Here is a 20,723-nt window from a genome sequence, read left to right as displayed (position 1 = left end):
TTCTCTCTTCTCTTCATTCCATTCAAACATTACATTCACAACATAAACAATCAAGTTTATCACTTCCAAACCCCTACCTCAAATAAACTCAATCATTCACAATGTCCAGCGTAACTCAAGGTGTTAAAGATTTCCTTAAAGGTTCCCACAAGGCCGATTCCACAGAGGTAAGTTACAGTTTTACATCATTCGCATCATCTGCTGCATGACCTGTTTTCTTGATGAAGCACTTTTAACTGATCATGCACCTTCTCCACCCGATTAGGTCTGCTCTGAGGTCGCCCCTGAAGTCGTTCAAGAACACATCAAACCTACCGAGCACGTAGAAACTGCTGAGGCCGTTGACAGAGAGAGACATGTCCACCACCACCAAGTGAGTATCGCTGACGTTTATTCCCACTACTATTCCAGTATCAGGTCGCGTATGCTGATTATCTGTTTTGTCTTGGTTTAGCACCGAGTTCAACCAATTGCTGACAAGCAAGTTCTTGACACTCAACACATTAACTCCACTGGACCTGAAGTAGTTCGAGAACACAAGGAGGAGATGCTCCCCGAGCACCAAGCCAAACTCCACGAACAACGAACTCTCCACACCAACACCCAACATACCGCTGACACTGCCCGAACCAACGCTCACGTTGGACAACACGTCAACGAACACGAACACCACCACATTCACGAGACTGTTCAACCCGTTATCCAAAGAGAGACCATCCAACCTACCGTTGTTCACCACACCGCCGGTATCCACGAGAAGATTCACGATGCTCCTATCGTCCACGAAGCTACCACTCTCCCCACCATCTCTCACGCTGATTTCCTCAAGCAAAAAGCTGAGGCAGGTGTAGCTTCCCACTCTGACAAAGGTCACCAACATCAATTCTACGAAGGTGCCCCACGAGTAGGTGGACACAAGGAGAATGCCGTATAAATTGCGGTCCTTTTGTAGCAATTAGTAGAGCCGATTAATATGTTAAAGAGCAGATACAACCTTTATAAAAACTATATTTTTCGATACACGTTTGTAACATTTAGTAAATCCAAACCATGTCAAACGAATGTATGTTCATGACGGTAAACATGATTCACATTTGATTTGATGAATAGTGGCAAGTCCCAACTGAGCTCCATCAAGAAATGTTAACCTTACTGACAACTACTAACACGATAGACTAGATGATGTCAAACCTTCCTTTGGTAGACTTCCCTCCGTGGCGAATAAAGCAACAGGTTATCAAAGGATATACCGACCGGCAGTGCAGTCATGAACATCAAAGCAAAGTTCATGGCAGATATCAAATCGCACAAGAAGAGCAAGTACCTTAACTCGATGATAGACTCGGCTCCTCTTTTCTACCATAGGTAATTCATTAAATCTTCAAGCCTGCTTTTGTGGGATTATTGGGGACAGCACATATCTTTCGTCATTGAGAAAATAAGTAGTAAGAAAACTTGCCGAAAATATAGCTTTGTCCAATTCTTTTCTGGACATCCAAGAGGAAATCAGCAGGGCAAGGAATCGTCCGTTACTCTGACCACAATTGGATTAATGCTCTGGATCGTCTAATATGCCTAGAGATTTAGGACAGCGTGCTCAGGAATTCCGAGAACGATGGGTAAGTTTGTTTCATTTTGACTCTGCCATTCCATAAATCCAACCGAGGAAGGGATGTGAAAGTACTTGGAACGATAATGGAAAAGCTGAGCTAATCTGTTCGTTCTCCCCTAACTACTGACCATACATTGACATCTTCTGTTTCCTCTACGCTCTTTATATCTACTACTTAATAACCCCAACTTGTATTAATCGGTATTTGGATCTTACATCTTTTGGTTTGGTTGTTCTTAGCTCGCACCTTCTGGCGGATGGTTATCCGAAATAATCATTATAATATCAGATTCAACAGGAGTATGAGACTTGATCTTACTTTCAGGAATATTCGTCTTGAGTTGGATAATAATCAGGACTAGTCCAATGGAGATTGCTATGATCTTAGGAATGGTTTTTGATCTATCCATACCACTTCAGTATCACAGTGAGTGATATCTTCATTTCGGGAATCGGAAAGCGTACGGTGAAAGGAGAAGGGGAGGGTGAAAGAGAAGATGAGAAAATTCACAAACTCGCTGATATCTTGATGATGTACATATAACATAGACGATGAACATCTAGCTTCAAAACATTCGACTCATCTAGAGAATTATTGGCCAACTTTCATAATTGGTTGTTTGATAGAAGGAGTTTCATTCTTCTTATTACATCCTGATTTATTCACTTTGATAGTTTGTGTCAAAACTGTTTTCTTATTCGTAACTTGGTTAAGTAAAGATCAAGATGGTTTGAGGGTGAGTGGACAATTCACTTAGCACATTGAGAAGAAATTCACGGTATCAGCAGAGGGAGGGGATCATCTTTATCCTGCTTGTTGCAAGATCGATTTGTTGTTGATGACAAACTTTTGTAGATACAGCCTGGTGATGCTCGTTCCTCAAGATCAAATTCCAACAGACATTCAAAACGTTCATCTCCCAACGATCCGAACGACCCATCAAGACCATCAAGGTCATCATCGTCATCTGGTGGTCCACCCAAGAATATGCCTGAATGTAAATCCGTTCCATCAGCTTATAAGCATTTGAAAAAAGCAGGATATTCCGATCAGGCTATTGCAGGAATGATCTTGTCTATGAATCAAAATGGAGATAAAGATAAAGATAAAGATCGTTCAAAGAAAAATTTCGATACTTGGCGTAAAGAAAAAGACCCAAAAGAACTCCAAAGGAGAAATCAACAATATTCTGATTTCGCTAAAAAATCAGGTTGGAACCCTTCTTCTTCTTCTTCTTCTCTTTCAAATGAGACTACACAAGGTAGTGGTGGTGACGGTGGCGAATCAAGTATGCCTCAATCGAAATATATTGAATCACCTTATAAACACTTGAAAAAGGCTGGATACGATGATGCTGCTATTGCAGGTATGATTTTATCTGTGAATAAGAGTGGAGATAAAGATCATGCTAAAAAAGTATTTGATACTTGGCGTAAAGAGAGAGATCCTAAAGAGATCAAAAGAAGGAACGGTCAATATACAGCAATGGCTCAAAAAGCCGGATGGAAGTCTGGTTCAGGATCATCAGGTGGCGGAGGTTCAAGTTCAGCGTCGGACGGACCGAGTAATATGCCTACATCGAAATTCATTCCAAACCCATATAAACAATTGAAGAAAGCGGGATATGAAGACCAAGCTATAGCAGGTATGATTATTAGTATGAACCAAAGTGGAAAAGATCACGCTGAGAAAGTAATCAAGATTTGGAGTTCTGAGAAAGATCCAAAACAGATCAAAAGGAGAAATCAACAATATATCGATAGTGCTAAAAAATCAGGCTGGCCAGATAAATCAAAGATGGATTCAGCATCCCAGCCTTCGTCGAGTGGTTCAAATGGTCGAGGCGGAGGGGGAAGGAAAAAATTAGCTATATCAGTTAAAGCAGTTAAACAAATTGAATCAAGAATGAAACAATTGAATGGAACTAACGAACAAATCGATCAAGGAATTCAATCTCAAATATTATCAATTTTGAAAAATCCACAATCTGAGAACGATTTAGAGAAGGTAACCAATACGTTAAAACAATTTGGAATCAAAGTTGATTTGAATTCACCTGAATTCGTCGAAGGGTATGGTGAATTAGATCCTAATGGTAATATCCGAGATATAGTTTTGAGAGAAGAAACAGTCAGTGGTTTATGTACAGGTATGGTACATAAAGCGTTTGAACCTAATCTAGTCCAAGAATGGTTGAAATATCTAACTGTACCTAGATCAAAGAGAGAATTTAACGATAACATAGTTCCTTTGGCTAAGAGGGTTGACGTTTATTTGGGCGATGGGTATACGGGTACAGGTCCAAATCAAATAAATAGAAAAGCATTGGAATCAATCAAACCTGATATTCAGAAGAAAACAGGCGCACCTTCAAGTATGGTTGACCATATGATTGAAAAAGCTATCAACATGTTAAACGTAGAAGAAAGTGAGAAGATGTTGAAAAATTGGGCTATGAACGGTATAGGCAAATCCGAATTTGAACAGTTCAGAAGAGAGATGGGTGAATGGGCTTAGAATTCGTCGCTTGATCTTTAATCACATCAGAGGTGACATTCTTGGATAACGCTGAATTACTTGTATTACATCATGCAAATTGTGTACAGTCATCCCTTAGTACGACTTATTCATATTACACAAACATACTCGGTACAAATGACGTACATATTAATCTTTCTTCCTCATTCATCCATCCAATTCGAGTCAACCTTGCCTCACGCTTCATATCTCACCAAATCTTCTACAACCTTCATCATGCTCAACACTTTCTCTTCCTCCCACTGCTTCCCTACAATCTGTACACCAACGGGTAATCCGTGCATTTTCTCCGCATCGTAAGCTCCTCCATTTTCATAAACCCTTTTCTCCAAGATCCATGATCCTTGACTATTTTCCAGGTAATTCGACGCATGAATATCCAGGCTTTTGTCGACGTGAGTCACAGGTATGACTCCAACAGTGGAGTCTACTACATTGAATAAGATCGTCGCGACACTGGAGTACAGGATAGTAGAGGTGTCAGCTGAGTTCAACAAAAAACCTATTGCGCACGCCACAAAAAGAGCAAAGAGGGTTTGACAACTCACGATAACGGAGAAAGCAGTTTTGTGGTTCCGTGCTCTAGGGCAGGTACAGCTTGAACAGGACATAAAAGCATATCGAATTCCTCATCTTCCCAGACCTATCAACGCCGGGCAGTCAGCAACGACTCCTTCCCGAGACACGGCAGAGACAGTAATCCCCAATCTGCACATCACCTGGGAGACAGATTCACTTAACTTACTAATTTCCTAAACGCATTAGCGTAAATGTCCCGCCTGGCAGTGAATTGCCAGAGCTCCTGGACGCTCTTAGGCCTCGAGGTAGCTGATTTGACATGGCAAGGCTGTCAGCTTGTAGGACAATATGATGTGCTTGCCTTACAGCCCACGTACCAAAAATTGAAGCGAACAGATGGTCTTTGAAAAGGTTTTCCACCACCCAGCAGAGTACCCAATGTAGCCAACGAGGCAATTTGGAACCCAGTGTTACCTGATTGGACATCAGCTGAGGTCTTCTGACTCATTGAGTTTCAGAGGACGGGTATAGCTCACGAGACGCATGGATGATTCCATTGGGTCAGAACCAATGTTACCCAATAACGATTTATAACCTTCAGCTGAAGTTAATCCTGCGAAAATCTACATCATTTGATCTGGTTGTCAGCTTCTTATAATCCATCTTGAAATGGGGGAAAAGGCGTGAGAAATGAACGCACTTTCAGAGCCTCGGCGACTGCGATTGTCGGTCAGCTTGTGTTTCATGCAGAGAAGTAGTAGTGTAGCTTACTATCGGGAGGTTCGAATCTGACCACTTCATGTCCTGCATCATTCAATTTCCTAACACATTCCTCTACCGCTCTGACACATGCTGGACTGGTCTACGTAGATTCATTTGATAATCAGCTTTGCTTTCTTTGCCCTGTGATTTCGATGCATAGCGAACCTTTATCAAATGATCTTGAGTCCAATATCCAACTCTCAATTTCTTTGGCAATTCAACTTCTTTCCATGGGAGAGGAATGAATATTTCACCGTTGAAACCCAGATCCGCGACTGAGTGAGTCATGTTGATCATTGTCTTGGAAGCGAAAATCAAATCATCAACTGTTCTAGCCATTGGTCCAACCATTCCCTGAAAATTGGAATCAGTTGTCTGTACGCGTACATAGTCCTGTATGTGTAATCTCAACTCACTTTTATCCCTTCAAATCCTTTGGTACTACTTCTTTGACCTAGTATAGGCCATCTACCTCTAACGGGCTTTAAGCCGCATATACCACTGTAATGTGCTGGAATCCGAAGTGATCCACCGACTGTATCAACCCCAATCAGCTTGAAATGCTTTTTGGGTCAGAGAATTCAGGAAGTTCGGTAACGTACTGTCTGATCCCCAACCGAATGGACTACCATGAAGAGCTATAAGAGCTGCTTCTCCACCTGAACTTCCGCCGCACGTCCTCTCTGACGAGTAAGGGTTTGTAGTGGTGAGAAATATCGGATTTCGACATTCGAAAGCCAGGAGAGTCTAGACGACGTTATCATCAAAACGAGCGACCCTCTTATGGAGATTCTGAGAGGTGGCAGATGTGTACACTCACTTGAGGTATATTGGTCTTACAAAAAGGAATTCCGCCGGCAGATCTAAAAAACTTGACGAGCTTGTGTGCCTTTATCAGCTAGTTGCGATATATCGACAAGTTGTGAAAGAACAACATACTGTCGCCTCGTCCTCTTCTTTCTCGGTGGGGACGAAGCAGTGTCTACGCATCGACCCTTAGTTCGACGACTCTATAAGATGGGGCGTGACGTGACCTACTGTGAACAGCCAAGTGAGGAATCTACACCTAGAATGTTGTAAGTATCTAGAAGCGAATTATTAGCTCAATTGTTGTTGTCTATTAGGAATGTAATAGAAGTCTGTGTCATAGTCAAATTCAAGAAAGAGAACCTTTAAAACTAGATGGTAATCCCCAGAAATCTCCTTCGGCAATTCCTGTAGCTGCGTATTCCTTATCCATGATCTTAGCTTTTTGTAGAGCTTGTTCGAACATGACTGAGGACAATGGTGTCAGTCCAAGTTCGGCTCGAAGAGCGTAGGTCACTCACTTTCTGTAAGACAATTTGTTTTCCTTTGGGCTGCACAAGCTGCTCTTATCTACCGACTCATCAGCGCAGTTTTGACATTATTATCAACCAAATATGTTGGCTTACAAAAGCCATCATAACCCTCTCAGCAGTCCATCCATCTTTCCATCCTTTAAGATTCGCTACTATACATTCTGGGCTGAGAGTTGTGAGATTAACCATTTCCAGGAGGTGTCATCGCTGTGCCGAACCTCGACGTACATACCTTGTATTGAGAATCACTTTATCCTCAGGATGTTCACTCAACAAACCGAATCTCTCCTCCATCTCATGGACCAGTTGCTCTCTCTCATCTTGCTTTCGTCCAGCTGCATACCTGGTAGTACTAGAGACCATATCTGGTATGGAATTGTCCTCAGCAACGTATGCCTGGAAGTTCCTTCTGATGACATCAAGTGAATACATATTAGCAAGATTGCTGTTAGAGACGACCGGTTATGAGCTACATGAACTGTCAAAGCGGGGAATACCACGTGATTATCATCATCGAGTCGCCAAGTGCTTTTACATAACAACATGATTCTCACAACGAAACGTACGAGTATCGCTGTATCGCTATTGATATATTGGACCGTTAAAATCATTGGCCTATGGAAGGATTTATCGTTAGCTTCCCCGTCAGTCTCTCCTTCTCCCCATGTGCGACGCCCAATCAACCTGCAATCGGGAGCTGCGGCACGACCGAATGCCCGAACGGTCTTAGTCTGTTATCGCCGAAGAGCGTCTAAATCTCCACTGCAGCTGTTTTTAGATGCTGTGCACTGCAACGCATGGAGTGATTCCGTTTTGAAACGATAATGAGTTTAGTTTGTACTTCACATGAGCATCTCAAAACCCATTATACCCAATTTGCTCTTCATCATTACCATCAAGTTGCAATTCTCCACTTGAAAAATGGCACTCAGTCAATCGTGGGCTGAAGAAGTATTCAACTTTCTAATAGAGGGGGAAAGGATAATCATGATGGAGTATATTGAGGATGATGTTGAATGGACAGTCATTAATTCAGAGGTCAAATCTACTTCTGCATCAGGTGTTTATCCCGGAGTACGTTGATCTCATCGTGGGAAATCCATAGCTGCCTTCGAATATCCTACGAGTACAAGTCAGAATTCTGACTACGACAAGACACAGCTGATCCTATTGTTGCCAACATGTACCTGTAGAAAAAGGAATTTGGTGAAAAAGCAGTCCCAATTCTAGTTGGAACATTCCAGGGATTACCGCAATATACCTTGAAACGATTGTCAGTAGCTGGTAATGTCGCTATAGGTGAATTGAGAGGTGAGGTAGTAGGGAAGAAAGACAATGAGAAATTTATTGGACTGTAACGTCATTCACCTACTTATTATACACCCCCACTTATTATACAGAACGCGTCACCTCTGTTTTTCATGCATCCATATTTCACTCTCTTTTTCTCTCTATATAAAAGTCATTCAATATGCCAGATACAGACGAGCTCAAGGCAGCTATCGAAAGCTGGGAAGCTGAACAACTCAAATCTCCAAGAACAAGACGCAGTATTCGAAGCATAGCCCTAGAATTTGAGGTGAATCATGCTACGCTCAACAATCGTACCAAAGGACTCACTGCTTCAAGAGATGATGCCTATACCAATCACCAGGCTCTAACACCTGAAGAAGAGACCATATTAGTCAACTACATGCGCCGTACTACCAGGATAGGACATCCACCAGCCCCAGGAACTGTCCAAGAGGTAGCAAATGAGCTTCGCAAACATCGCTTTCTCACGATCCCTTCCCCCATTGATGTCCCTATCCCTCCCCTCGGTAAGAATTGGCTAAAAGGCTTCCGTTTTCGACACAAAGAGGTCCTCTCTGGTCTGTCCAACCAAATAGACGCCTCAAGACTAGCAGCAGAAGCACCTGAAGCGCTAGAACCTTGGTTTAAAGAAGTTGGTGAAATGTTAGAGAAGAATGACTATCCGCCTGACAGGATCTTCAATATGGATGAGTCTGGCTATGCTATTGGTGCTACCCAGACCACCAGGGTCATGATGGTCATAGAGAGAGACCCAGGGGACGAATTAGAACAGGGTAGAAGAGTCAAAAGTAGAGCGAAGAAGGGCACGGCACCTAGACAGGAATGGGTTACAACTGTTGAATGTGTGAGTGCTTCAGGCAGAGCAATGCCTCCTATGATCATCTACAAAGCGCAGGGCAAGATGTCATCAGGCTGGCTACCTGATCCTCTAAAGGTAGAGGGTTGGAGATGGGCTACAAGCAAGAGCGGCTGGTCTAGCAATGCCTTAGGATATGAATGGCTAGAACAACATTTTGAACCTAAAACTAGACCAATAAACCCTTATCATCGTCGTCTTCTCATCGTAGATGGTCATGGTAGTCATGTTACTGCTAAATTCATTGCTTTCTGCATGAATCATTCTATAGATTTGATGGTCCTACCGGCACACTCTTCCCATATCACTCAGCCCTTAGATGTTGGTATATTCGCTCCCCTTAAAGCAGCTATGGCCAGGCAAGCGGACACCCAAGCCTACTATGATCCTGGCAGAGTACAAAAGGCATGCTGGGCCACTAATTTGGCTGAAGCTAGGGCTCGCGCGATGACAGAGCGCAATATTAGAGTGGGATGGAGAGAGACAGGTTTAAATCCCTTCAATCCTGCCCGCCTGATCCATAAAGCACCGGTACGTTCACCAGGACCTTCTACACCTTCTACACCACCCCCAGCACCATCCAGGACCCCCCTAGCATCCCTGGGAAGCGAGAATCGCGACTTTATGAGGGAAAACGAAGGAAATATTGTCACCCCTGTCAAGAATCGCTTTCAGACCTTATCTTCAGCTTTAGAGTCATCCGAAGCCGAGAATATCGTCCTCAAGAACGAAGTGAAGGAGTTAAGGGCTGCCCAGGAAGCTAGAAAGAAGACTAGAGCAGGAGTTACAGTGGCTAACCTTGGTACACATTCCTTTAGTACCGAATTTGTGGTACAGGAGGTGAGGAGGATAGAGGGTGCTAGAGCGGCCAAAAAGAGGAAAACTACTAAGAAACAACAGGAGAAAGAGGTACCAGTGGATAGCGACAGTCCAGGAGAAGAGGAAAATCCATTTATAACAGCTTCTTAGATATGATGCATGCATGTAAACCTGAGTTTTAGAGCAAAACTGAAGATTTTCGATGAATGTGTATAATAAGTGGGGGTGTATAATAAGTAGGTGAATGACGTTAAGTATTTTCCACCCTCTTCCAGCCTTCAAGTCCGGGCGCGTGCTGATAGTTTCTGTCTTCATCTGCGTTAATAAGCTGGTGTATGATATTCGAATTTAACCCTACCAACGTAGAAATAGATGGGGGCAAACCCAAGATCAGGGCTATCACTGAATACATGGATTCTGCTCTACTCCAGAAATTCATTGACAATAATGCCTGATGCATGATGGGAAGGAGGCATGCTTAGGGATGATCGAGATAAGCAAAGATGTATTCTGTCCGGTACGGGTATGCATTGCTTGAGCATACCACCACTCCCTGGAGGCAATGCCGAAGTCGCTTGGCAGGATGTGTAGCTGTACTCGATGTCAGGGCTCCACAAAGTCCTCCGTGTTTCGATGAGCACTAGCTCGAGGAGGAGTGGACACGATCATATCAGACTGTGCGAGTGCCTTGGCATTGATTTATCAATCAAGTCCACGGCATCACATGTACTTCACCCTCATATACTACACCCGAGATGCCCGAATGATTCTATACTATAAGCGGATAAACAACGACACCGACGTGATATCGTATCGGAGCCATCTTGGATGAAGGACAAAATGGTTTATCGTTGATCTGCACCACCATGATATCTGCACAGCAGTCATACTTTTGTTTGTAAGCCGTTTCGGCGTCATTCGACGCTCACTACAAACGAAGAGAGTCATCATTCTCATGACCACGGCAAGTTAAAATCCCCATCTCCGATCGAAAACAAACATAACGACGATGTCACTCAGCGAATCTTGGGCTCAAGAGATGTTCAGACTTTTCATCAGTAAAGATACAAAGTCAGTCATCCAATATATCGAAGATGATGTTGAATGGGTAAATGGGTTTGCATCAATCCAGAAATAAAATCTACTCCTATATCAGGTACTTTCAATCGCGTAAGTTGAATGTTTTCTTTTCCTCTACAGTATATCTACAACATTGATTGGTTTCATTTGCTCTGGTCTGTCTGAAGAAATCTCTCGAAAGGCCAAGAAAAGGCTAACCTGAAGTACTACTATGATGCATATATATAGAAAATGGATTTCTTACAAAGGGCAGTACCGATTCTCAACCAAATCTGGCAGGATCATCCTGAATTCACTTTGAAAAGATTGACCGTTTCAGGTGATCTTGCCATCGCAGAAATCAGAGGTGAGGTGAGGCAAGTGGAAGGAAAGATGGCGAGAGATTCATCGGAATGTGAGTATATATTGCAGTCTGGTTTTCATATCTTACTATCAAAATGTCCAACTTGACGCGTCTCGAAAAATATGTGAAACGAGCGGACTGATACTTCGCGACATAACTTTGATTAGCTGGTGTATGATATTTGAATTCAACCCTACTGATGAAGAGAAAGATGGAGGTAAACCCAAGATCAAAGCCATAACCCAGTATTTGGATTCGGCCTTACTTCAAAAATTCATAGATAATAATTTCTAGTAGTCTGGAGTTGGAAGAGCATGCATTACACGAAGAGTTGAGCGCGATGACCAAATTAACGAAGATGTATTTTTGTTGGTTTCTTTGAGATTAACTGGCTGATATCAGCCAAAATTTGAACCGCCATTATTGCTGGAAATTGTTGTTGTTCTGTTCCAAATAAGCGACACTACAGTATACCCTTCTGTGGAAATACTTTCTATTAATGTATCTACTTCTGCACCATCTCATTGCATGATTCACACGGGCATTGACAGTATATATACAGGTTCGTCTCATGCCGAGTTCAGACAGAGAGCCTGAAGGTCTTCGTCTTCGTTCATGGCGTGGCTCTTATCTATTTAGTCAGGCGGTTGCTCATAATGAATAATCTTTTGTGCTTGCATTGATAAATCGGTTCTCACACTGATGTTTGTTGTTGAAACGACTATAAATAAACCCCTATCCATACATAGCGAGATTCGAGTCTTGTCTTCCCGCAACGCATTACACACTCTCTTTCCCATACTCACAGAATGCAACTTACTCGCTTGCTCACATTTCTTGCTATTCGCTTCATCATTCCATGTATACTTGCATCGCATGCGAATGTATGTGCATATATAGAACAAAGCGCTACTCAATCTGGTCATGTTCTCACAGACTTTCCCAACTCGTTTTTATTCTCACACCAGTTCAAAACACCCGATACAGCAGTATTAAAGTGACCTTTCTTTATAAGCACTGAGTCGTAATGTCACTCAAAGAATCTTGGGCTCAAGAGATATTCCAACGTCTCGTTGATGGTCAAAGACAAGAAGTCATGTATAATGTATTGGATGACGCTGAATGGATATTCGTTAATCCTTATATCAAATCGACTATTCTCTCAGATACTTATCATGGCGTAAGTATCTGAAGTATTCATTATATATCTTGATTATACTGGATGAGGCAGCTCCAAGATCACAGGAGATAATCACATTTTGTCCTGGCTTCGAGCTGAATCTCAATCACCTGTCGTAAACAGCCCACAGAATACTGGACAAAGGCGGAGCCGATATACCGACAGATTTTCCGAGCGCCTATGAAATTCACTTTAAGACGATTATCTGTAGTTGGTAACCTTGCTTTTGGTGAATTAAAAGGTGAAACAGTCGGAAAGAAAGATAATGAGAAATACATTATGCCGCAAGTATCGTATCACCTATCCTCCCTTTCTTTCTCGGGAAGAAGCAGTACAACAAGCTGACGTGGTAATGGACCTATTTCATAAAGTGTATGTTTGGTCCTCGAATTCAATCCTACTAACGAAGAAGAAGATGGAGGCAAACCTAGATGCAAAGGTGTGACTGAGTATTTGGATTCTGCTTTGCTTCAGAAATTTATGGATAACAACCTCTGATATGAGGATGTAATGTGCAATACGAGTTCTGGTGTTTGAATTCTGTCATGTAGTACTTCAAGACTTCCGCAGTAATGTGAAAAATCGTATTGTGAATTTATTGTGAACTTGTTGGACTTGGAGATACTGCATATCACCATGTTGATCTATAGTACAACTTCCACCCTATCTAACTTCTTAATGTGTCATGTCGTCCTTCGACGGTGTATCCAATCTTGACACTCTAGCTCCATGCTGAATGTTCACTTCAGAACTTGAATTTGGCAGACTCACTTTTAACCAAATTGATGACCACGGTGTTATCCAAGGGTGTATACTGATTTGTCACCAATTTGATGGCCTCTTGAGCTACAACTCCACCAAGGAATGCAGCCGTAGTCGGGAGAGTTCCAAATCCTCCTCTTGTCCTGTGTTGTTGTCACCTGTCAGCTACTGTCATTTCTTCCCAATCGGTCGAATATGATCTATTTCTTTGTTATGAAACTCACACTTCAGCGATACTTTCCACAAAGACGTCGGGTATCTCTGCACCCTGGATCTTCCCGCCCAGAACACCTTTCACGATCTCCTCTACTTCTCTGTTATCCTGTGCCATGTCATCTCGTGCTTTGGTACCGGGCCATCTTCTATGAGCAACGAAGAATCTCTCAGATGCAAGAAGAGCGAGATGCATAGCAAAACAAGTCGCGGACAAATCTGACTCATCGAAACCGTCTAAGGATGCCATCAGTACGCGGATGTAAACGCAAAGTTGGTGGACTTACCGATCTCAGTGGCTAATAAACCCCTGCCCTCTTTACTTTCTCTTAGAGATCTGCCCTTTATTATGCCTACACCACCGACGTTCTTCACGAAACTTTCTATTTCTTCATCTGAAACTGTTCCTTCCTCTAAGCCTATTCTCAGGAGAATTTCGGCGAGCAATGTCTTGAATCGAGCCAGATCAGACTGATATTCCTTCTTGTAGAGGTTTTGTAACTGCACATAAGAAGTAGTCGAAGAATGCATATCAGGTAAAGACGGAGAAGTGGGCGGCAAATGAGGAGGTGCGACAATGTACTGAGAGAGAGTGTGAAGTAGGAGTTGAAGGTTTTTTGACTGTTATTGTTGGGTATATCAAGTTTAGCAGTTGCACGATAAAAGCCTCAGGATAGATACTCACACTGGAAGAGATATTCATTACACTCTCATCGTCTAAGAGTTGTCTCACTTCCCATGGGACCTACGATGAATGTTGTTAGATCGGTATCAGGTTGTATCTTCAGCGATGACTCACTTCAGAGGGGTTCCAAACTCTGTAAGCTTGTGCGAGAGCTTCTTCGTAGTTTTCTTCGTCGCCCTTCACTTTGTCTTTCCTCAACAAGTCTTTGAATGCCAACTTCTCTTCACTCGTTTCGGGGAGGTTTCCGCCGTGCTAGTGATGTTTGATCAGCTTAAAACACATTTGATGTTAGCCCTAAAGGCGACTTACAGATTCCTTCCACAGACTAGCAGCTCTGACCAATAAGACCACCCAAGGAACATGTGAATGCTCCATACTGTCCATACTTGACAAGTCGAGAGAACGAGCATGTTGCTGTAATGAAGGGAAAGGCGCATCCAGGCGCAGAGTATGGGTGGTGTCGGGATGCGTATCGACAACTGAGTATATAATTCAGCTTGTTCTTTTGACTGATCCACAATCTTAAGGAGATCTACGTACCACTATGTTCCCTCAGTTGGATTTCGACTCTGCCTACGAACCCCGAGTTTCTGATAGCAATCAGAGGTATTTCAGGTCCACCGACAGTCAAAGAAGCTGCATACTGATAAGCTGTATTCATTGGAGTACTTGATTATATCAGCTTACCTTCCCATAATAAGTCTGCAATCTGAAGTTCCAGGGATGGTTCGATGTTGGATGCAATGATGAGTGTAAAAGCAGTGAAGAAGTCCGCGTTAGTGCTTACGAGGGATGCTGGATCCTGTTCACCACAATGATAATTTAAATACCTCGATTGATACTGCTTGTTCCACTTACCTCAACTCGAGAAGAACCTTCTACTGCAGGATTAAGCTCTTTCAAGTATCTGTTCATGTCTCGTCAGCTCCACACTCCGAATGAGTGATTCAGTGCATTAGCTCACTTCACACTTTCTTCAGCGATAGGAAATCCTACAGAATCAGGATGAAGGAAGAAGTTGGTGGCTACATCTTGAGATGTAGTGAGGTTAGGTGAAAGGATAGTGAATTGAGAGATACCTATGAATGACAGATCAGCTTTTTGGCTCGTAAGGAGTTGGACAGCTGACATGCCTGGAAGTACGAGGTTTTTCAAAGCTTGACAACCTGTAGCATCTGATCCTACAAGTAGTACTCGAGCTGATTCAAGTGAACGTTGACCTGCTGAAGCCCAGAGTCTGTGATCTGTCAGCTATGCTTGAGCCATAATGGAAGATGACTTTCTTCGCAATCAATGTGCTTTTGACAGGCAGAGAAAAGCATCATCGTGTAGAGCGTAGTGCGATGACTCACCGAAGTTGTCGGTCATAGCGTCTTGTCTTAGCATCAGGTCGATAGCTGATCAATCAACGTCAGTCCACCTGAACATATACACTTTGTTGATTCCAGCGCCAGCTTGAGTGATGAGGTTTGGCTTCCAGGAAGTATCGATACTCACGAAGGGATTTCAGTCGTTCCAGTAGTAGCTTGAGTGACATCGATGGAATCATCCATCTTTGTGATCTTCGTCGGCCTTCTCTCGTGATCTGATCCAGAAAGTGGGGAAGAAGGCATGTGTCCGAGAGGAGTCTTTCTCTGTCCAACACCAAATGTTCGAAGACAGGGAATCGACCACAAGCAGAGACTAACAGGGAAGGGTGATTTCCACCAATGAGGGGATGGGGAATCAGCTGAGCTGAGAGGTCTGGAAGGAAGGAATGAGATGAAGAAGATGAATGATGATATCCAGTCAACCTCCACTTTTCACCAAAACAAATAAATCACTTCGAGGCGTGATTTTCTCTTCTTTCGATACCTTCTTCTGCTTTTACTTATCCCTACTCTTGTTGCACGATAAAGTCAGCGTTATCACCACAGCGGAATTGTCAAGACGATAAGAGTCCTACAGAACGACTAATTCCAGATCCTCACGACTGTGCATCAACAACGAAAGCATTCAATCACTTCCTCATATCATCCATCACAAAACAGTATGACTCGTGATCACTCGCATTAGGTGAGCTGTTATCACATCGAAGGATCACATGCATTTGCTGATCATCCCGAATATTAGCTTCGTACACCTTGAAATCCCTCCTGCTCATGAGGCAACATGGCGGATCCATACGATGATGATGATTTCTTCGATGATCCAGAAACCCTCAATATACTAGAAGCTGTAGAAGAACGAGCTATTCAAGCGTCTCAACAACCAGCAACCAATAAACCCAAACCAAGATTTACTCAACCTATCCATCATAAGCTAGCTAGACCTCGTAATTCACCTGCATCTTCAGCTGGATCAACAGCGACATCAATAAATAGACAAAAGATCAAAGAACCTAGACCCGTAAATACTGAACCTGGAATTAGAGGCACTGGGTTCGGATGGGAAATAGGTGGAAAACGTTCCTTCGATGTTGATAGGCATATTGATAATGTAAAAAAACGGGAAGCATATTGGGGTACAGGTAGTAATGGTAGTCAAAGATTGACAAATGTGTTCAAAGAAGAAGAAGAAGATGAAGAAGAAGGATTACCAATAGATGTAGTCATGGATGGATCAGGAAGATATGAACTTGGAACTAGATCAGGTGAAATCGATGAAGCTGTCATAACTGACAAAAGAAGAGCTCAACCTTCAATATTAGGTGAAAGCTTAGGATTAGCAGGACCACCGCCTCTTCCCAGATTGAACAAACAAAGTGATGAGGCCATTGCTGCTCGGAGAAGAGCTATCGCTGCTGCTGCTGTTCCCGCTGTTCCCGCTATAAACAATGGTCATTCGAACGGAAAAGGTACTACACCCGAACCTTTCAATACAAGGCAACCCATGTCGAGATCCAACTCAGCTTCGGCGTCCTCAAACAATGGTAGTATAACAATCAATCCGCCTCGCAATATTCAAGTTCAACAGCAAAATAACGGTCAAGCGTTCGGTAATAATAGATCTTTATCTCGGTCAGTCTCTGCTGGCGCTCAGATATTCAGCAGATCAAACGCAGTAGCTGGACCATCAAGATTACCTACTATCCCTTCTCAGTATTCATCGAGTCAGAATGGCAGTACAAACGGAAATGTCAGTGATGCCGCCCCACCAATGTCGCAAGGTTCGGCTGCTAGAGCAGCAGTGATTGAATTAGAAAGTGAAAAGAGGAAAAGGCAAGAACTCGAGACACAATTGTCTGTTCTGCAAGCTCAATCTGCTGCATCCAGACCTCTGCCAAAGTTGGAAGCGGAGCAACATGCTGCTGCTGGAGGTGATTTGGATAGAAAAGTTAGAGAACTGCAGAACCAGCTATGGGCAGCAAAAGGTGAAGCACAAATTATACGTCGTGCACAAAGAGAGGTGAGTTGCATTCCCAGTATCTTCACAGAGGAATCAAATCAGATATCAGACTCATATCATGTGATTGTCGTGCAGGAACATCAACGACATCTTGACGAGCTAGAAAAGTTGAAACTTACCATTCAAGACAAAGATGTCCAAATCAAAGAGAAAGAGAATCAAGCCAAAAAGCAAATGGAGAATATCAAACATCAAGCCGTTTTCTCTGTAAGTCAGCTTGATCGTTTAGATCGCTTCTGTGCCAAGGTGAGCTGATGCTGTATCTGGCGTCGGTGATCGTAGAATCATGCGGCACATAATTCCGCTATGAAAGTTCGGCATCAATCTCAACGTCCTCCTGGCGCATCCCAATCTCAATATCGACCTTTGCCAACGCCACTGAAAAATGGTTCTCCGAGTAGACGTCGTAGAGGACAAACCGATGAGGACGATGTGCCTCTCTTCATGTCTATCAAAGGAAAGGGTGAGTATCGTCTCGTTCAGCCTCCGCAAGTCATGTGACGTGGGACACTGTTGATGATGTACATAATCCATAGGTAAAGCCCCTGCTGCTGGACCCACTTTCGGTGGATTCAATAACGCCTTTGCTGCTACACCTACAACTGGACCACGAGTCAAAAGGCAAAAGACGGCAGATCTGAGTCCTCAGGCATCTCCCTCTCGGAATCCTTCACCTTCGCCATTCCAAGCTTCCCCCGCCAGGAGCCAAAGGCGTAGCTCACCTGTTGTGGGCGATGAGGCTGGAGATGATGGTATCGATTGGGGCCCGGACATCCAAGGGGAGGAAGTCGATGTGGATGGTCATATTGATCAGATACAAAGCAAAGACGACAAAGCAGAGGTAAATTCAGATTCAATCAGTGAGGGACCTTCAGCTGATCTCGGACATTGTAGTTACTATATCACTTGTTCAATCATGTCCCATTATCAATTTTTCAAATTACCCTCAATCTCACAACTGAACCTTCGATATATCGACTTATGAATTATCGACCACCAATCAATGTTGAAGGTCACCAAACATACACTCAGCGTTGTTCAGATATCTTGAAAGCGTGTGGTGATTCCGATATGACATTTGAAGGACTCTCGGAAATCGTGGCGAACTGCCTGAGTGACATGCTGGACTGTGTGAGCAGCATAGTGTCGGATGTAGCCAAAACATCTAAAACAGAGGTACGTTTCTCTAAGAAATTCGTGAGGGATATTTTCCACCTAAACCTGAATGTTGTAACAGATCGCAGTACTTTGTAATATCATAGCGTTACTTTCCAGCACTACTCTGCTTTTCCCTTCTTTCGCCCGAATCATCTTTATCACAAGAACCACTGAAACTCTGAAAAGTCTCACTCGCCTCATATTCTCAGATAACGTCAAGCTTACAAGCTACAAGGACCATCTGACAACCGAATCGAAGTCTGAAGGAGAAGGTGGGACAGAGGATGCGCAGTCCTGGTACATAGAACTCGGTGACAGAATCGCAGAATTGGGTGAAGTCACCTGTTTCACTGCGGAAGGATCGATTTGGTGAGTTGTTCCTGTCGACTTTTCTGGCATCAGCTGATCACACATCACAAATCTAGGAAAGGGGATGAGTTAGTCGATGTCATCCTTGGGCTGACAGCACCTCATCAAGACAATTATATCATTAGAAGAGGGATGGAGCTGTTCTACGTCGCATCATTACGTACGTCCAATTAGCGAGCACCATGTGGTATCAACTGACATAGGTCATAGATGCAAGTAATTTCCGAAGCTTGATCACCTCTTCGGAGACATACAAAGTTTCTGGAATGCCTAATGAATCACCACTGATAGAGAGGCTATCTCGATACCTAATCAACCCGTTAAATTCAGCTTCCGAATCCGATGTGAGTATCATCACAATTCGCATCTAGTCAAATATACCAGTTGGCTGATGTGCTCTCTGTGTCATACATAGTCACTCAGGATTAGCCTCCTGATAATACGAGGCTTATGTATGTTAGCGATATCACATTCGGACGCAGTGATCTTAATGGGTCAAAGATCGATCTTGGTGCCAGCTTTGATCATTGTTTTACAGAGGGAAAGTACGAAACTGTATGGTGTTCATGGTCACATATATTCCTATGAAGAGTGAGTCTCCATAATCACTCATACTTGTACTTTTAAGTTCATCGCAGTTTGTGATCTAATATTGATATGATTCATGAACAGTGCACTTTCATTGCTTTTACCCACTTTATCGCTTTTCCATCATCTGGTTTTCCCTTCGCCAATCTCTTCGTCCCCAACAAACATCATATCTCAATCTCAACCTCAATCCTTGTCGGCAAGAGAAAGAGAAGATTCAGACCCACCAGTAGGCATTGATCTACCTGAAAGAATAAATTCAGCTTCGGTCACAAGGGAATTCAACGGATTGCAACATATGTTCGTTAGTTCATTAGGTGTAATGGCATATTCTCAAGTCAGTGAGGAGATCATCAGTGAAAGTGATCAAAGGGGAATACAATGTGAGTGATTTTGGATCTACATCTTTATTGCTGTCCCTATCGTCTTTAAGATCAAGATCCATTCAATCACGATGTATCCTTAGGAATAAGCTGATATCTGGCTTTTCTCAACTCGTTAGACCTGAGTGGAGATCTATTAGAGAACGTAGTTGAAGGTCCCGAAGGAGATGCCATATATGAATTATACGTTTCTTTAGACGACGAAGAGGGACCTGGAGATGATGATGGTGGTGAAGGCGATGGTGATGTACTACCTTCAGGAGAAGATATAGGTCAAGAAGAAGATGAAGAAGATGAAGAAGAAGGAGTGATGGATATTGATAAAGAGCAAGATGAAAGTCGATGGATAGAACATGATCCACCCAATAACGACAAGAGGGATAAGAATGTGATAATCATTGACGATGATGATGATTGATGATTGATGATTAATTATTGAGATGGTACGGCGCGCAATATGCATGATCAAATAGCACAATCGATCAATTTTGAAAAAACTTGTATAGATGTTGTATTGGTTTTTGTATATGTAAGATGCATCACATGTCAGAGTATCATCACTCGACCACCTCATGATACCATAGTTGTAAGTCAATCACTACTCTGCGAAGCTGCGAGTAACACAGGGGGGTTTCATCTTCATTCATATAGTATATAAGTTGGGTATAAAATAAAAGTAAAATCCTTATTTCTTTATCACTTCTTCTTGTTCTGCTTCTGGTTGTTAGCATTCTGGTTCTTTGTATGTACATATGTGAGAAAGTCTTGAATGCGATTGAATATAAAATGGATGAAAACTGATAATGAAGAATAA

General features: G+C 42.8%; 7 protein-coding genes across 7 annotated transcripts; 5 read left to right on the top strand and 2 right to left on the bottom strand.

Moving 5' to 3' along the window:
• Nucleotides 1-101: 101 nt before the first annotated feature.
• Nucleotides 102-934, top strand: IL334_001283 (uncharacterized protein; the record flags this gene model as incomplete). Its single annotated transcript, XM_062933040.1, has 3 exons — nt 102-167; nt 266-373; nt 455-934. 3 exons carry the CDS (start codon nt 102-104, stop codon nt 932-934), a joined length of 654 nt encoding a protein of 217 aa, XP_062789091.1.
• A 1,044-nt stretch (nt 935-1,978) lies between these two features.
• IL334_001282 (uncharacterized protein) lies at nt 1,979-4,130 on the top strand (the record flags this gene model as incomplete). The annotated part of the gene is made up of 3 exons (XM_062933039.1): nt 1,979-2,039; nt 2,162-2,349; nt 2,469-4,130. The coding sequence occupies 3 exons, from the start codon at nt 1,979-1,981 to the stop codon at nt 4,128-4,130; spliced, it is 1,911 nt and encodes a 636-aa protein (XP_062789090.1).
• Nucleotides 4,131-4,327: 197 nt separating this feature from the next.
• Nucleotides 4,328-7,135, bottom strand: IL334_001281 (uncharacterized protein; the record flags this gene model as incomplete). The annotated part of the gene is made up of 17 exons (XM_062933038.1): nt 4,328-4,607; nt 4,700-4,794; nt 4,897-4,979; nt 5,048-5,144; nt 5,207-5,293; nt 5,371-5,387; nt 5,442-5,532; nt 5,598-5,786; nt 5,849-5,967; nt 6,035-6,179; nt 6,253-6,312; nt 6,372-6,414; nt 6,471-6,516; nt 6,603-6,707; nt 6,761-6,809; nt 6,866-6,938; nt 7,005-7,135. 17 exons carry the CDS (start codon nt 7,133-7,135, stop codon nt 4,328-4,330), a joined length of 1,710 nt encoding a protein of 569 aa, XP_062789089.1.
• Nucleotides 7,136-7,693: 558 nt separating this feature from the next.
• On the top strand, nt 7,694-8,130 carry IL334_001280 (uncharacterized protein; the record flags this gene model as incomplete). The annotated part of the gene is made up of 2 exons (XM_062933037.1): nt 7,694-7,846; nt 7,966-8,130. The coding sequence occupies 2 exons, from the start codon at nt 7,694-7,696 to the stop codon at nt 8,128-8,130; spliced, it is 318 nt and encodes a 105-aa protein (XP_062789088.1).
• Nucleotides 8,131-12,211: 4,081 nt separating this feature from the next.
• On the top strand, nt 12,212-12,862 carry IL334_001279 (uncharacterized protein; the record flags this gene model as incomplete). Its single annotated transcript, XM_062933036.1, has 3 exons — nt 12,212-12,364; nt 12,488-12,657; nt 12,736-12,862. The coding sequence occupies 3 exons, from the start codon at nt 12,212-12,214 to the stop codon at nt 12,860-12,862; spliced, it is 450 nt and encodes a 149-aa protein (XP_062789087.1).
• A 247-nt stretch (nt 12,863-13,109) lies between these two features.
• Nucleotides 13,110-15,577, bottom strand: IL334_001278 (uncharacterized protein; the record flags this gene model as incomplete). The annotated part of the gene is made up of 13 exons (XM_062933035.1): nt 13,110-13,269; nt 13,351-13,576; nt 13,627-13,960; nt 14,025-14,084; nt 14,139-14,276; nt 14,334-14,503; nt 14,565-14,660; nt 14,712-14,826; nt 14,883-14,931; nt 14,989-15,103; nt 15,158-15,261; nt 15,377-15,421; nt 15,522-15,577. 13 exons carry the CDS (start codon nt 15,575-15,577, stop codon nt 13,110-13,112), a joined length of 1,668 nt encoding a protein of 555 aa, XP_062789086.1.
• Nucleotides 15,578-16,175: 598 nt separating this feature from the next.
• On the top strand, nt 16,176-20,327 carry IL334_001277 (uncharacterized protein; the record flags this gene model as incomplete). The annotated part of the gene is made up of 11 exons (XM_062933034.1): nt 16,176-17,411; nt 17,487-17,618; nt 17,694-17,874; nt 17,948-18,252; nt 18,306-18,587; nt 18,649-18,938; nt 18,995-19,098; nt 19,149-19,282; nt 19,354-19,529; nt 19,611-19,909; nt 20,029-20,327. 11 exons carry the CDS (start codon nt 16,176-16,178, stop codon nt 20,325-20,327), a joined length of 3,438 nt encoding a protein of 1,145 aa, XP_062789085.1.
• Nucleotides 20,328-20,723: the final 396 nt, after the last annotated feature.

This window comes from Kwoniella shivajii, chromosome 1 (assembly GCF_035658355.1).
Source record: "Kwoniella shivajii chromosome 1, complete sequence".
Classification (NCBI taxonomy): domain Eukaryota; kingdom Fungi; phylum Basidiomycota; class Tremellomycetes; order Tremellales; family Cryptococcaceae; genus Kwoniella; species Kwoniella shivajii.
Note: the sequence above shows the minus strand (reverse complement) of the source record. Positions and strands in the feature narration are given on the sequence as shown.